We start from the raw sequence: 17,692 nt of genomic DNA on the forward strand, positions 1-17,692 counted from the left end.
CCTAAACCTGTATTGCGATAAACAAACATGCAGTGTTAGAGAAAGAAAAACGATGTAAATACTTATAATGTTTAAAGTAAGCCAAAATGAAGAAAACTCGGTTACAATCGATTTGCCATGACATTAGCAGGTCCCTTTGAAGTCCTAAGTAAACATTGAGAGAACAATCTATTTCTAATAAATTTAGTTTAGGGAGCCAGAAGGAGTTGTAAGAAGAGAATGGTTAGTGGTGCATGTAGAAAACACATGCAGGTTGGCCCACATACGCGAGGGTTCCTTCAGTTTTGCTAGAGCTGATCTTGACTATGTATGCACCAAAACACATGTTAGATTTGGTTTTGGATTCACAGCGCAACTGCCTGAAGACTACTCCTTGTCTTTGTTGTGCTTAGGGCTTCTTAGGGCTAGACACAAATCAGTGATAGTTTTTGAATACGATTTGAATAATGAGAGCCCTACAGTTAGCTTTAATACATCAATTTCTCTTTTGTCCACTTTGATAGGAGTATATCTATTATAAGTAGTAGTACTCTTGTCGTCTAGCAAGATGAAGCAAAAAGGAGCAGTCGTGCAATTACTCAGAAATACCCGAAAGCGGTCAGCTGGTATCGGTTTCAGAGTGTTGGTCTGCCAATCTGCATGTTATGCATTGAAGTCTTGTTGAAATCAATATTTTATTCTAACCTTTTTAACACTGGATAAGAAAAAAGATGGACAGATAAGACAACACTCTTTCGATAGTAAACGTATCTTTGTGCCTTACTTTATTTTATACGTTTTTGTCTGTCTATTATGGACCTTGCTGTCTAAAAAGTGAATAAAATTCATTTGAACCATAACTGTCACGAACAACTTTTATCGTATTCACGAAGTAAACCAGACACGCTGATTCCGATTTTGTACTCAAAATAAAGATTAGTCCACTAACTTTCAAAGTCATTTAGGCTTTTTTAAAGCGTTTCAATATTCGTTTCGAAAACAACACAATCGGCATTACAAGCTCCGCCCATAAATATGTGACGAAACCTAGCTTTTTCAGAAACGGAAGTTAGGAATGTTTAGTCCGAGTTAGAATAATAGAGATGGGTGTCTTAAAACCCATTATTATCTAAATCCAGCCTGTAAAATAATTTCAGTTTTTTATGAAAGGGATATGAACTATTTAAAATTGCTTGCAGCTTGTTACATGACGTTTAAGTGGACTGGAGGCCAAGAAAAATGAGCTCAAAAAGCGCGGTTTTATCACGAGCTAGCGTTGTTATCGCGCTTTTTTAAATATGCAATGCTAAATAGCTTATCTACCTTTCAGAAAAGACTGATATTATTTTTAAGGCTGAAGTTAAATATTAATTGATTTTAAAACACCCATCTCTGTTATTCTATATTGGTCTAAACATCCCTACGTAACTTCTGTTCCTAAAAAGCTAGGTTACGTCAAGTATTTATGGGTGGAGCTTGTTATGCCGATTGTGTTGTTTACGAGACCGATATTAAAACGCTATAAAAAATCCTTCATTACTCTGAAAGTTAGTGGCCTAATCTTTATTTTGATTACAAAATCGGAATCAGCGTGTCTGATTTACCTAGTAAATACGATAAAAGTTCTTCTTGGCAGTTATGTTTTTAAATTGATATTAAAGGCATACGCTCCCTTTAGCTTAACAGAAAAGTATCATGAACATAAACCTTAACTTTATTATGAGTGATGAGATGAAAGAAAATAGTTGCTAATGCAAGCTAATAATACCACCAATACCTTATAGTCATAAAAAAGTTGAGTTTAGTTTCTCACTTGAATGTTCAAAGGAGTGAGTTTTGGATAATCATGGTCCTGATGGGCAATTGACATTTTCCTCCCTTTACTGCTGGTACTACATACAATCCCTATAATGTAAACACTCGTAGAATGGTCTATTTGTGTTATAGGAGCATCTACTAAGTATTTGAATGCAAGTAAGAAGAGAAACCTATACAAGTATTTAATTTTAATGTAAGTCGCTGGGGCTAACAGCAGGTAGAATAATATCGAAAAAAAATTGGAGAAATCAATGAAACCTGTTTAAGCACAACCATCAAATCTTTAACACACAGTGCATGAAAGTCTTCACAAAGCCATTGTTGTAAAGAAAGTAAAACTCCACAGTTATTGTAAAGCTGATGGCTGATGGGGTGAATAAAAATACAGTAATACTTCAACTTACGAGTGCTCCAACGTACGAAAAAACTTGAGATGCGAGCCAGCTTTTAAGCAAGTTTTAGCACTAACATACGAGCCATGTTTGAGATGCGAGCAGGTGAGTCAGTTGCCAAGTACGCCGGAGGTGTTTTATGAGAACAGCATCAGTCTGTATTTTTCAACTGCTCAGGTTATACTTTTGTCCCATGTTTTTGTGCGCGATTTTCAGTGCAGAATTATGTAAATTAAAAGAACTGTGCATAGACTGAAAGTTAGCCAGCAAAATGGAAGATAATGCAAAAAAAATGCAAATGATAACAATTGATATTAAAAGGAAAATTATTGAAAAATATGTGAAATGTGTAAACGTGATTGAGCTAGCTCAGCAATATGACAGAAATACATCCACAATTATCAAACAGAAGGATTATATTCAGGGCATTTAGTTCGCAAAAAGACTAACCATAGTTTCTAAACGGTGCAGTGATCTTCACGACCGCTGATGGAAAGACTGCTCAGGCGTTGGATAAAAGATAAAAAATTGGCCGGTGACAGCGTAATTGAAACGATGCTACCTATCAAAACTATAAAAATAGACATTCGTACAAGTTGGCTAGTGGTTGTGCATTAACCCTTTGTGACGACACCTGTGTTCATCTTAATCGCAACATGTTGAAAGGGCGACAAAAGCAAACGTCCTTAGAAAGGTTTATTTTAAAACGGCCGGTTAGTCGTGAAAGCGAAACAAAGGAAAAATTAGCTAACCAGCGAGAAACTTCAAACTATGAACGCTGAAGAAATTTTAATTACGTTAAGTTAAAAATGAAAGTTTGCTTCTAAGTTTGTCTTTTAAGACTTTAATAAAATCCAAATTTATTAAAGTCAACTGTTGTAATGAAAGATTACTTATATCTCCCTCTCTGGCAAATGCTAGCTTTAGCTGCTATTGTATGTATTTAATTTTACATTTTAATTAATCACGTTTCCTTGCATTATTTTTTATTTGTTGCTTTTTGAAAGCAAGTGGTAAGTTAGGACAATAACCAACATATTCTTTCTGTTAAAGTATCTTGTTTTGAGTGTTTTACTTGCATTTTTAGAGTATGGAAATTCCAATCAATATATATTTAATTGTTCTATATGTAAATAAATTGCACCAACATGCGAGTAAATTGACATACGAGCTCAGTCTCGGAACACATTAAGCTCGTAAGTCGAAGTATGACTGTACTTGAAATTTCATACAGTTGATGCATATTGCTAGAACTGAACTTAAGACACTCATCAAACTGGTAATACTTATAAATACCAGAGTTAATGAGTAACCAGATGCAGTTCAACAAATATAAAAAGTAACAGACCAATGAAGATGGTTATGAAATTTTAATCTACTGGATATGTTTTGTTCTGTCTCTGTTGAAATCAGTCCAGTTACGAATTGCAAAGATTCAGTATTTAAAAAGTAAAAATTGGTTGCTATTAGATTGATTCAGCCGTCAAGGAGATGCTGTTGACTAATGGCTACTCAATAGACACATTTAATATATTGATAACCAATAAAATTAGCATAAAATAAGATGATATACATCTAGATAAGAATTTCAACATTGTAGATGGGTTAGATAGATAACTATTAATACTCAGCCGCAAGATGCTGGTTAACAATTTCAACGAGGAGTGATTTATAATAAGATTAACCTTCATCATGGATAATTATTGTAGATTCAACAGTATTAGAGTCTCGCAAGTCTGTCGCTTAAAAAACTATCTTTAGATGTTTACTAATAAGGAACTTTGGATCATGCTACAATAATAATAGCACATTAAGTACATGTACAGAAGTAGACAAACTATAAAATACACTAAAGTTGAATCTTCTTCAAATTGTAGGTTACTAATGTTCGAGAAGACGATGATCAGTTAAATGGACCACACAGAGAAACTGAATATTTAACCAAGATGATGAAAAAACTAATCTAGTTGCAACTGATAGTTGATTCCAATGATGAAAAAAATGGGAATACATTGTTTACAAATGAGTACATAGGAAACAGAACGATGCAAATGTCCCAACTTCATCATGGCAGGAAATGGAATGGTAAAAAACAATGGCTGAATAATCTCCTTATGAAGTGTACATTGCCATTGAAAGTGGCTTATTTATCAAGCACTATCTCAACATATATATATTTTTAAAAACGAAAGTGTCAAATGATCGTGGCTGTACTTTGAGGTGTGAACATGTCAGATAAGAAGCAAAGGCTTTTAGTAATAGAGACAACCTATCAACAAAGTATACACTGCCCTATATACAATAAACACCTAAAGAATGATGAAAGGGCAATTTTAACTTTTTCAGTTAAATATTAACTTTGGTTAATGTTAGCAATCGGTTATCATTATCATTTTGTTGGTTATAAAATGATCACATTAAGCAATGTTCACTGTATCTCGAGCACTTGATATACTCTGCTAGAACTTACTAATAAAAGACACTGTGAAGCGACGCATTGATGATGATATTGCAGCAGATATTGAGGTAGCCTGTCTTGACAAACTGTTGTTTTTGTGGAGTTGTTCCCCCGTCGAGCATGCGAGCAACACAACAGCTTGTCATAAGACGTACTGCACCCGATGCATCAGCTGCACTTATAGGGAGTTGTTCTCCTCCGTCTATGCGGCTCGGTTGCGATGTTATGTCGGTCGCTCCATTGGTAATCAAAACGAATTACGCGCAAAAATTTATGTTGAAAAAATAAGATAACAACGTTTAACCAGCGACCAGTCTCTGCGGTAAACATTGATAGAACTTGAGAACCTAGGCAACAACAGCGACTAAACATAGCGTTATTTGTGCGCTCAGTCAGTTTTATTTCTATTTTTGTATCAGTCAGTTTTATTTGTTCTTATGGATTTTATTTTCAATTTATTTTATTCTTAAATTCTATTAACGGTTACAACAAAGACTGGTATTTGGTTAAACGTTTGATAATCTTATTTTTTTCTACTTGAATATTTGCGCGAAATCCGTTGTGATTACCAATGGAGCGACCGCCATAACATCGCAGCCAAGCAGCATAGATAAAAGAGAACAACTCCCTTTCAGTGCAGCTGATGCATCAGGTGCAGTACGTCTTGTGACAAGCTGTTGTGTTGCTCGCCTGTTTGACGGGGAAACAACTCCGCAAAAACAACAGTTTGTCAAGACAGGCTAATATTGAGGAGAAAGTAGTTGCTAAGATTGAAGAATCCCCATTTTGGGCCATAGAACTTGATGAGTCAACTGATGTTGCCAGTCTTTCCCAGCCATTGGTGTATGGCAGATATGTGCATGACACGACACATCCATTGAAGATGAATTTTTGTTTTGTCAGCCCTTGCTTAGAACACCTCGGCTTGAGATGTGTTGAAATTAGTTGAAAGTTCCCTTGAAAAGGCCAAGTTAGGTTGGGAGAAGCTAATGAATGTATGCACTGATGGAGCACCTGCTATGTTAGGATGTAGATCAGGCTTTGTAAAACAGATCAAGCCGAAGAACCATGATATAGAAGGAGATTATTGCTTCATTCACCGTGAAGCATTGGCATCAAAAACTCTTCCACAAGCGTTGAAATCGAACTTGGATGTGAACGTAAAAGTTGTGAATTACATCAAAGCATCAGCGCTAAATACCAGTTTGTTCTCAGCACTATGTCCTGAAAGTGATGTCATGTTCAGAACTTGTTATTTCATACTGAAGTGAGGTGGTTGTTCAAGGGAAACATGTTAGACAGGCTCTTTGAACAATGATCTGAAGTAATGAAATTTCTTGAAAGTAAAGGCCAGCACGAACTTTTAGCAGCCATGAAAGCTGATAACTATGCATTTGAGACTGCATACCTGGTTAATATATTTACCTTGCTAAACAAGTTGAACTTGAAGTTACAAGGGAGCAATCATCATGTCATTGCCTTTCATGACTGCATTGATGCTTTCAAAGCAAAGCTGGTACCATGGCAAACACAAACCTGCACTGGGAACACGATATCTTTTCCCAACACTCACTGGATTTTTCGAATACAAACCTGCTCCTAGTAGCCTAGTGGCAACCATTACTGAACACCTGCTTGATCTCGTAACAGAATTTGAATGCTACTTCCCTGAGTTACTTTCAGAAAAAAGAATGCTCAACATCACACGAAAACCATTTCAACGCACTGTTGAAGAAATTCCAGAAGAGCTACACGAGGAGTTTGTCGAGTTGGTTAACAATTCTGCACTGAAAGATGATTTCAAATCAATGTCTATTGACCAGTTTTGGCTCTCAGCAAGAAACCTTTCTCCACTCATTGCTGAAAAGGCAATAAAGATTCTGATGCCCTTTAGCTCTACTTACCTATGCGAAGCAGGAATTTCATCAGGGCTGCATCTTAAAACTGAGAGAAGATATCGTCTTGACCTTGAGAGCGACTTGAGATGTGAATTATCAAAAAAAAGCCTGACTTGTGTAAACTTGCTCAGAGGCACCAACCGTCTCATTAAAATTCATAATCTTACCCCACACCTGTTGAATGTACCGGAATAACAATAATGTTTACATGATTTATTACTATATATGCTACTCTCAGTTATTTAACAAATAAATACATGTATATATGTTGCTGACCTACATATATGCACCTGTGCAGCCCTTCCAGTGAATACAATATAGTATAGGTTCACACTCCACATTATTCAAGGGAGGAATTTGTATTTTAAAATTTTGCAAAGGGGTAAAAGCAAATAAGAGGTTGGGAACCCCTGCAGTATAGATAAGGCTACCATGAACATGGACATCTAACGTGGATCGCATCTGATATTGTCCTTGAGAAGCTAGCATTCAACAATGTCAACCAGTAGGCTGAGCTTGAACACGGCTTATTGAAGGCATCTATATACAGCTTATTATAAAGTCAGATGTAGGCTGACTATGTTGAAGGCCACCTGTTTACTCAAAATAGGGTACCCAACCTGGGCACCTAACTAATGATCACTAAAAAGAATATGTTGTGACTAGCAAAGTGTGCCTTACAAAGGTCAGACCGAAAGATGATTTGCTATCTAGGACTGTGACCACAGAAAAACCTGGATGTATCATTATGAACCAGTAAAAAAAAGACAAAAGCGATGTACAAACATACAGCCTCTCTTGTAAAGAAGTTCAAGTCTCAAAGGATGACATGGAAACTTATACTCACATTATTCTGCGATGGAAAGGGTTCTATAACTTTAGATTTCAAAAGCCAATGTAACACTGCTAACTCTTAAAACAAATGTGAGCTCGAAGCTGTTGAGAAGCAAGTCAATGTACAAACAATGAAGTTGCCAATCTCGAGGTGTTGTGTTCCACCAGGACAATGCTCACCCACGTACTGCTGCAAGATTGAGATGTCAAATGAAATGAAAGGTCAAAATTGAATAACTGAGCTAAAAGGTGGTAGTACACTCTCCTTATTGTCAAGATCTGTGACTAAGCAATTTGGATTTTTTTTCCGACCACATGGGTCCAAAGAGCTGTATAGGAAGTAAGCGCTTCACAACTGATGCAGCCATTATGGAAGCTGTGGATAAATTATTTAGAACTTGAACACCAGAATTAGACTCTAAAGAAATCGATCAACTGGTTGATAGGTGGAAAATGTGTTTGGCAAAAAGAAAACTATGTTGAAAATTCTAAAGTTCTGTCTTAATGTAATTGAACGTTATGATAAAATTCCCACAACCTACTAGCACACCTCCGAACTAGGGTAACAGTGAATCATTGGTGAGTACCGAAGCTACCAGAACTATCTGCACGTGTTCACCTTCAACGTGAATGCGGCTTGTGCAATTAGGTACCGCTCATGATGTACCATTCGTCTGAGGTTTGATTGGTGAGTTTTGATATTGAGAAATGTTAAATCTAAAATAATGTTGGAGATGCGGAATCATTGCGAGTTTGTTTGTAGTTGCTATGTGTGATGTACGCCTAATTTAAAAAAGTTGCTAAGCTTTATTGTTGTTGAGGTAAATACTTCAACTGCTAACTAGAACTGCTAACCAAACAGAAGTTAATGTGTTTAAGACAAGCTAAAATTGGTAATTCAATAGGTTACAGGCCCAGACAAAATTATGGGAAAGGGGACATGTACCATGGAGGAACTGAATCAAGAAAAACTTTGTTCAATAGAAAATGTATTACAGAGAGGAAGTATATTAAAATGGGCAGTGTTCAGACGCAAGCTATGGGCACTATGGTGAACAGATTGTATATTCCAGACGTTGTATGATACGGTTAAAATTTGTCTTGTGCTCTACAGACTGTGCAGTTTCATCTAGTTTCAGCAAGATATTGCAATTAGGCATCAGTTTTGTTCATAATGTCGCACACAGAAAGTGGAATGTTACAAAGAATGTTAAGAGTACATAGAAGTGTTGAAACAGTGAATAATGGTGTGCTATGAGCTTTTTGTAATTTTTCATCTGTCATGTACCAGTAGCATGACAAAGTCATGTTAATTTTGCAAATAAGCCAGTTAGAAAGGGTGCTCCATACAAGCCAAAACAACTGATTCAACAACTGAGAACGATAAAAACAGTATAGAAACATACAAACAGTATAGCTATGGCATGGCGGTCTATCAAGTATTTTTCCAAGAGTGCAAGAATGAGAGAGTACATACATGAAATTATTGCATCACTATGGGTGCTTCACTTATGGCAAATATATTCGTATATAAATGAGCTTATCGCTTTGAAGCCCATGCATGATTCAACTCGAAAAGTTAATTCCATTGTTTTTTAAAGTGTTATTTTTAAGGTCAGCTATTGTACCTGCGAATAAAATGAATCACACTAGCTTTTGTGTCAAATGTTATGCAGGCCAGTCTGACTTTAGATGAGACTGGAGTGCTTGCCAACTCGTTTTTGGAGCAAAGGCGTATCTTTTCACAGTGGAGGGTATACAATTTAAAGGTTGACTTGAAACAAAAGTTACATTACGGTGATTTGGTAGCAAAAGATTCACCATGTCTTACTCTGCCAAGTTGCAGGTTCAAAAAATGTAGAAATGTGATTACAAACCCTTTGAAGTTTAAAAACGAACAGTTATCACAGCCATCACAAAAACGGGCACAGGTCGGAATCCCTTATTTTGAGGGCGTATTAAACTTGACTTGGTTATTATTTTGACGCGTGACGTCACGCGGAATGAAAGGCGTGGAAAAGGCTCAATAGACAACGCTTCGTGGAACTACTTTTATGACAAACACTTCGGGTTCTATCATAAAACCTGTATCAAATATAAATGCTCACTACTTTACAGTTTCGGTTAGTTACAGTTAACTTGAACTGAGACTAACATAATCTGATCGTGTGACTCAAGTTTCTCGCCAAACAGCAAGAACAGTTTCTGCAACAATTTTCGACAATCACAGGTGACCTACAGACTCCTAATGTTTATTAGATAATAGTATGCACCCTCTTGAACTAAGATAAAAAATTAAACCGATTTTTAGGCTAGGTTTTGAAACATCAGTGCTCAAAGTGACAGCTTTACAATGATAACGAAATAGAGGCGTAAGGACAATATACATGGTTTTATTGAATGTGTGAAAGTTTTGTGTGAAAATCTTTCGACGAATGAGGTTGCATGAAAGTGTAAACAGAAGCCATCGTATGCAGCTATGTCTCATTTGAGTCGTTTTAGAAAGAGATTCCAACCTACGGCGTTTTTGTGATGGCGTCGATTAACTGTTAGTTTTTCAGCTTTTAAGAGCTTGTAAGCACATTTCGACTTATTTTGTACTCACAAAACAGCAGAGTAAGATGTGGTGAACCTTTTGATACCAAATAACTGTAATGTGAATTTTGTTGCAAGTCAACCTTTAAAATTAATGAAGCTGTGTTTTACTCAGATAAATTTCCTGATTAAGATCAACCTTAATAAATTTTCCATTATCGCTGGGTGAAATATTTAAAGGTTGACTTGCAACAAAATTCACATTACAGTTATTTGGTATCAAAAGATTCACCATGTCTTACTCTGTTGTGTTGTAGGTGCAAAATATGTGGAAATGTGATTACAAGCTTTTAAAAGCAAAAAAGCATTTATCAGAAAAGCACTTGGCTGATTGAAAAAGCAAATGAGATCACTTAATTAAAGCACATAAATTACATAATTTTTTATTGTATATTTCAATACATCAGAGTCTTGGCTTTCGAATGAGCTATTGTTTGCCATGGTGAGACAGACATTGGTTGGTGTTTATAGGATTTCCCCAGAGCTCTACCGCGAAAAAGTTTACTGGCATAGTCTCGAAAATTGTGACATCACAATTCTCATATTCGTTGTTGTGTGCTCTTACCGCTTATTTATCAACTACGAAAGTGACGATAATGACGCTAGTGGCAGGGGAAGGTAAGACAACTCCAGAGAACGAATGATGATGACAACGGAATCAGTGTCATTAGTTCTCCATGTACATATTATTTCTATGTTAAGTACCTCAGACTCCAAGAACCATACTATATTTTCCCCGATGATATTATGCACTAGCTCTTTATTTTTAATGCAATGTTAAGGGTGCCGACTGAGAGTAATTAATTTCAAGCATTGTGTGATCTCGCGAAAGTGCGATTTATATTCAGTCCTAGGGCCACGCAATCGCAGGTCATCATTTAATCGATGTGATTTCATTATCTTTATCAACGTCGGTACATTTATTGAAGCATAATTAATTAACCCAGAACATGTGTTTGTATTGGTCGGGCGTTACAATGATCGCAGGCATTGTTGATTATCTAGAATCTTAGTTTATTATTAGCGCTCTCCGGGTTTAACAGCACCGATTGTCACAGAAAAACGCAGCCTCAATGACAGCGAAAGGGACCGACGACCTAAGGCTAAATGAGAATTATGACGCCACATTTTGAGTACCTGAACCAAGTGTTTTTTTTGCAGGACGTACTTTTGACACCCCGTTTTTCATAGTTCTATTATTCTTTTTATATTCAATATAGGCTCATTCGAAAGCCAAGACTCTGATGTATTGAAATATATAATAAAAAAATTATGTAATTTGTGTGCTTTAAATATTGCATGGAGTATGATAAAATGCCTGACAAGTTAAGCATCTTAGTTGGCACCTGGTACAGAAAATCTACCTGGAGCATGAAGTACAACTATCGTTGCTGTGAAATTGACTAGATGTACTACCATTTGTAGCTTTAGTTTTACTAGCTGAGCTAAGAACATCAGGTTCAGTACTGATGGTATTACCCTTACCCATGGATAAACAGGTTAAATGAGCATAAAATAAAAACTATACACAGAAAATATTTCCTGACAATTATGGATAACAGTACAGGTCCCTGATCCATAAATAATAATCATATAATACGAAACCAGGTCTACCAAGCAAATATTTAAAAGATAAAAACACAAAAAGGTCTACTCAGCTGTTACATGTATGCAGTCTCAGCAATGCCCCAGCTGCTCTCCTTGCAATAAAAAGTAGTTGACACGTTGAGATAGTGTAAAAAAAACTAGCAATTATAGGCGATATGTGGGCATCGAGAAGAAAGCTGGAGGCAAATATCTTTTTTCTTGAAAGTTTCTAAATAGTTCTAAAACACATCCGCTTCACACAGCCTCACAAAAATAATGAAAAAAACGCGTCAAAAAGCAATTGCAATTTGTAGGCAGTTAAGTGACTATTGACCAAGTATTTCATAAAACTGCTACAAGGCTAGCAAATCCACCCTAGAATTATTCTACATTATGCTGTAAGCAATCAGATTATCTTAACTATTGAAATACTCATTGTAAATGGAGGTTAATGTTTGCAAAGTCAGGAATTCATGTTAATCGTCAAAATCGAACCTCTTCGTTAATTTAATAGCGTCTAGCATCTACAAACTTAATCATTGAATATGTACTAATGTACATCTAGAATAGACAAAAACCGAAACGGCCATTCGGCCGCCTCCAACCATAACTAAATGCTGTTGAAGTGGCTTTGCTAAATTGTGGCCGAATTTAAATTTCTGAAAACGGGCTGTGAAAATTGCGTTCGACCCCTTTGTCTGATCAATGTCAACTAAGTGCATGGATAAACGACGTCTAAGTAGACTTAATCTTTATATATTATGTTGTCAATAATCAATTCACGTGGGAGTTCTTGGAATAGCTTTCGTTCCTGAGTTTGACGGTGTTTTACTTTAACCAGTCTCATTGCTCAAATTATATACGATACCGTCTAGTCTAAGCAACGGTTGGGACTTCCCCCATCAACAGGACTCGTATGAGACAAGATATTCAACGATAGCAGTTCTCTCTGTCCAGCCCTGTACAGCCAGCAGGTCAGAGCAAATAATTAAATTACTATACTTCTGTATAAATGTAAGAGCATTTAAGAGTTCTCAGTAATGCTGCGAAACTGTTTTACCTATCTAAAGCTTTAACTTAAAACTTCTATGACTTTGATACATTTAGTTTCATCAACATGTCAAATATATTAGCCCCATCGCTGACATGGTTCATGCGTTATTGATGATAAGTTTTAATAAAAACACGCAAAACAAATGCAAACGGTGATTTGATTTTTTACTGGGTTTCATCAATAAATAGGGCAGTCCTGTCATCCTCTGTTGTGTTGGTGATTGATAGAACTGTATTATCCTACTAATTACTCTACAACGTGTTGGGAATGGCTCAGTTTATTATCGAACACTGATAAGCTGTTTTAAGTGACTGTTGCTAATAGCTTCTGAATACGATCTGATCTTGATTATTTGAATGTTTAATGTAATTTATGTAACTTCAGGACAAAGAATGCCTTTTCAAACCAAAAATGATAATTTTCGTAACAGAGTACAAGGTATTGTTTATCGCAGTAAATACTTTGATTGCCTTTTATTTACTTTAATTTATGTCTGACATGGCATAGTATTATTTTGCATTAGGCCTATGAAAAGGCAAAAGATAGTCAACACATGATGGCCTGTTTTAGAATTGCTCTTGCTCATTTCTGTTACGTGGTCACCATCATCCTCCATATCCATAGGCCTATCACTATCTGAATTGGATCCACCATCAGCTCTCATCTTTGCTTCATCATTGTAATCTACTACAATTATAATGGTTCTGTAGCTATTCTTTACAAAAGTATGAATAGCCCACAGCTTGCTTCCGGAATTGGTCGGTTTGGGCAGGGGTGGATTGGAAGAGAAGGACTATCCCCCACACTCCACCCCTTCAATCCCTCCACCCCAACCCTTCAATCCCCCAGATCCAACCCTCCAATCCCCCACACCCATCCTCTCCCCAACGGGAAGAGAGGTGGGAAATATTTGTGTGTAGAATGTAAAATACCCTACTTTATAGCAGTATACTACATAGAAGCAGTTTTAGAACTAGTCTAGTAATCTACTACTATTACCCAGCAGTCACTGACATATCCAATAATAGTTTGGCACAGGAACTAATCATATAAAATGTGAGTATGACCAAATATTGGACTAACAACATGAGTTACAACCATCAGGAATCTATAAATGAGTGAATCTAAATCATCTATTCATCAAGCCATTTCTTGCCAAACTAAATAATGGTAAACTGCACCGAAATTTTTCACTCACTCATGCTGTGGTTTCATTTTCTGTCCCTAATTCTGAAAGTATTTCCAATTTTCTCCACCTTCCTCATCATCAGAGTCATCTATTTCACTATCACTGTCATTTACTAACTCATCAATATTTGCAGCTATTTTTGTGATGTAGAGAAATTCCTAGCCATTTTTTCAAACTTTCAAAAAACTTGAGAAAGTTTTTATTCGGACAAAGCCTGAAGTTTTTGCAAATATTTCCAGTTCTATTTAACATATTGGCAAGATTTCTCTTGTACATTAAGTTAAAACTCAGGGCTATCAGAATTTTGGCAATATTAGCCGATCAGAGGTCAAAAACTAGTCCCATGAACTAACATGACCGATGAGGTTATAATCAAATTATTCGAATAATCGAATTATTTCGATGTCAGCCACTTAGAGAGGAGACCTCTAATCGAAATATTTCGATGTCATTCTTGAAAGTGTTAATGTTAACTGGTAAACGAAGAACGCTTGAAAACTCTACACTACATACAGTGACTTAGACCAACTACTTTAAACTGAGTCTGCATTCAGTGAGTTTGAGTACTATCAGATATACTGAAATATATAGTAATTAAAAGCGTGCAAATGACATATGTTCATCCGTTTTTTTTGCTGGCACCATTTTTAGAGTTTATTCGACTCGGTAGTTATGTATGGTAGGTTGATTAAGCTGCTACGCCTTGCCAAATCGAATCAAGGGTACAATAAGTTCTCATGTCTATTGCTGTTCTGCCTTAATTAGTGGGCACACAGAAGTTTGTTATCATATCAGATTCAATTGAAAAAATCATATGAATAGCTGATTCATTTGTTTTATTTTAGCCTATTTTATTTACTTAAGTTTTCAAGTTCCTAAGTTTTCAGTTTCTAATGAAACAGACCAACACCAGAATCTCTGTGTAGAATTCTAACCCTTCATCTGACTCACCTTAGGTGACTCTTGCCAAACTTATCTATAAGTAAACCTTATCTACATTGTATATGTAATCAGGGACTATGGTTGTTTCTAGGGGTTAGTCAATAAAATGGCTTCAGAGTCCGCAGTGTGTGGATATTGCTTGGAAAAGGATGAACAACTAGTTGATCCAAGGTCACTTCCTTGTCATCATGTCCACTGCTACCCTTGTCTTGTTGGAGACTTTGAGGCTAACAGGATTGTCAGATGTGGTACATGCAAGTAAGTTGTGAATTGTTTGAACCATCATGTCTGACTCGTAATGAAATGAGTAGGATGAAAGGACAGAAAGAAATTGTTATATTCTTGTATGAGTCAGCATTAATTTACTTTAAGCCATTGTACATTTCATTTAACAAGAACTACGCTTCCTGCTAAGGGACTCAGCAGCCTCCATAAGAACTGTTTCTTTCCCTTTAAACCATAGTTAATATTAACGTGCAAGCGTGTTCAGTTAGATAACTTAAAATTAGGGGTCATATTTTTCAATTGGTAATATTGCTAAGTGTTTTAGCGAGTTTGATCTAAGTTTTTCTACCTTTTTGAAAGATTTATATCATGGTTTAATAATGCTATATCATGACTTTTAGAGCTGTATTTGATGTGACATTAGCAAGGCTGCCGCCTGCAACAAAGGGAGTAGACAACTTACACGTTTGTGACACTTGTCTAGATAATAAAACAGATGAGCCGGCAGTGAGCTACTGTACCACCTGTAGTAGGAAGATGTGTACTAAACACTTAGAGGTGAGTTTCAATATAAATTATCCCAACCTTGGATCTACTTGTTTACCTCTTGTTGGTCATACAGGTGTTCTCAATTAATTGTTTATGTTCTTATTCTTCCTTCCAGTTGCATGGTCAGTTCTTCCCTCTACACAGAGATGTCCTTGACATTAAGGAGTATCAGAACAAGGCCAAAATGTTGAAAGAACAATGTTGTGCTACACATCCGGATGAACCAATCGTACGAGGATGTTCAACATGTTTTGGAGTACTTTGTGTGACATGTCTGGAATGTGCAAATGGATGTATTGATGGTAAGTTCTATAGTGGGGAGTGTCCATATCAATTTTGATGACCATATTTTTGTTGAGAAGGAAATGAATATGGCTTTTGTTTTTCATTCATTTTAAGCAATCCTGAGTTTTATGTTTCTGTGAAAGGTTGTGTACAGCGACATTCTTACAACATTAGCAGCCATTGCATTTAAAACAGCGTGGTATTTATCCACAAAAGCTTGAAGGTTGACTTGCAACAAAATTCACATTACAGTTATTTGATATCAAAAGATTCACTATGTCTCACTCTGTTGTGTGGTAGGTGCCAAATATGTGGAAATGTGATTAAAAGCTCTTAAAAGCTCTTAAAAGCTCAAAAACAAAAAGCCGCCGTAGATTGGAATCTCTTGATTTCGATGACGTATCCGCGGATTTTGGTTATTGTCTTGTCACATGATGTTCTCGCGTGAATTGAAAGGCCAATACAAAGATCAATATCAAACTTATCGTAGCAATAGTTTATGCCAAACACTTCGGGTTTTGCTTAAGACCCCGTGTCAAATATAGATGCTCTCTACTTTACAGTTTCAGCTTGGCCATTTCATCCGACTATTCAACATATGCGTACATGTCCGAGTTACGATCATAAAAAATTTCAAATTCTGAAGAGTTAAGACCCTGGCGTTTCGAGCCTGACGCTCTATCTGAAGAAGTTCCTCAACAGAATCAAACCTCCCAGCAAGTAAGCACCGCCACTAGCCAGCTCTTATGTGCCAAGCTAGCTAGTAGTAATAGTTTTAGCTTGAGAGTGATAGAACGAATATTATTATATATACATGTATATGATTTCAATGATGATAATTATCGCTTCATATTGCGAAAAAATAATTACAGATTTTTCTCTAATGACAACATTAACAATTTTAATATTTAAATCTAGTGCTGCACTGATATACTGTTGGATAACATCGACCTGATGTATTAGCTATGGTTGCATTGACATATCTGTTCATTTCTTTAGGAGCTAATACCACCGGCTACAGAGTGGTGTGTCTGCAAGCGCTGTCAAGACATGCCATCTCTTCCTGAATGTTTGTGCTGCCATGATGCTGAGTTTGCGCATCGTCTCTATGACGGCGGGGAGCATGAATGCCTGTGTGTGCATCCTGGTGTGGACGAACTTGCAGCGCCTGTACCCCTTGAGTTGGGGTGGAATAATTACCTGCGATATCATAGTGAGTTGGATTTTCATTTAATGCCAATAACACCAAAGCTATGCTAATGTGTCATGCATTATCTACAATTCTTGTGTTACACATTTAATGCATCGGTTGAATATACATATTCTGAACTCGTGGAACACAAGGAGAATTGTTATATTTGGCTTGTACACTTACTGCAGCAGAGAGTATATTAGTTTTATGATTTTATTATATAAAGATCGAGATTATTTTGATGATCAGCAATTATTGTTTTTCAATAATTGTTTTGGTAGATAATCTATTCCCATTTGGAGAGCCATCGCCAAATGCTCGGAAAAGGTTGTGTGCATACCACAATCTTGTGTTTTGGTTTATGCCGCAAATCTTGCTTGCAAGTCTGCAAACTCTTCATCATCCGTTGGTGGGAAAAGAGCCCGAATCTTAGACACCAAGCAGGCAGGTAGAGGCCGTCGCTCACCGCGACAAATTTGCGGCATAAGCCAAAACACAAACTGGCGGTATGCACACAACCGTTGTAACAACATCCGTTGTAATGGACCTCACTCTCAGGCCATGGAAAATTAGATCGGACTGGCATCGCTTGAAGCCTTCCAGCTCCATGGCGTTAGAGCTGGTGGTCTCTGTTGACTGCAAAGTAAAAAAGTTACGACCAACAATCACTTTCACATTATTTGAATGAATTATTT

At 36.6% G+C, this 17,692-nt stretch overlaps 1 protein-coding gene across 2 annotated transcripts in view; it reads left to right on the plus strand.

Annotated features, from left to right (window-relative positions):
* Positions 1-17,692, plus strand: part of LOC137386962 (uncharacterized) — a 167,657-nt gene that overhangs the window by 123,489 nt on the left and 26,476 nt on the right. The window contains exons 1-4 of one of the 2 annotated variants that reach the window (XM_068073211.1): positions 12,450-12,535; positions 14,838-15,004; positions 15,373-15,529; positions 15,636-15,822. In XM_068073211.1, coding sequence (XP_067929312.1) covers positions 14,853-15,004; positions 15,373-15,529; positions 15,636-15,822 — 496 coding nt within the window. In that variant the 5' untranslated portion in view covers positions 12,450-12,535; positions 14,838-14,852. Of the gene's footprint in view, positions 1-12,449; positions 12,536-14,837; positions 15,005-15,372; positions 15,530-15,635; positions 15,823-17,692 lie in introns of those variants that run through there. The other variant, XM_068073212.1, reaches the window with a different exon arrangement.

The sequence above is a fragment of the Watersipora subatra genome, chromosome 2 (genome assembly GCF_963576615.1).
Source record: "Watersipora subatra chromosome 2, tzWatSuba1.1, whole genome shotgun sequence".
NCBI lineage: Eukaryota > Metazoa > Bryozoa > Gymnolaemata > Cheilostomatida > Watersiporidae > Watersipora > Watersipora subatra.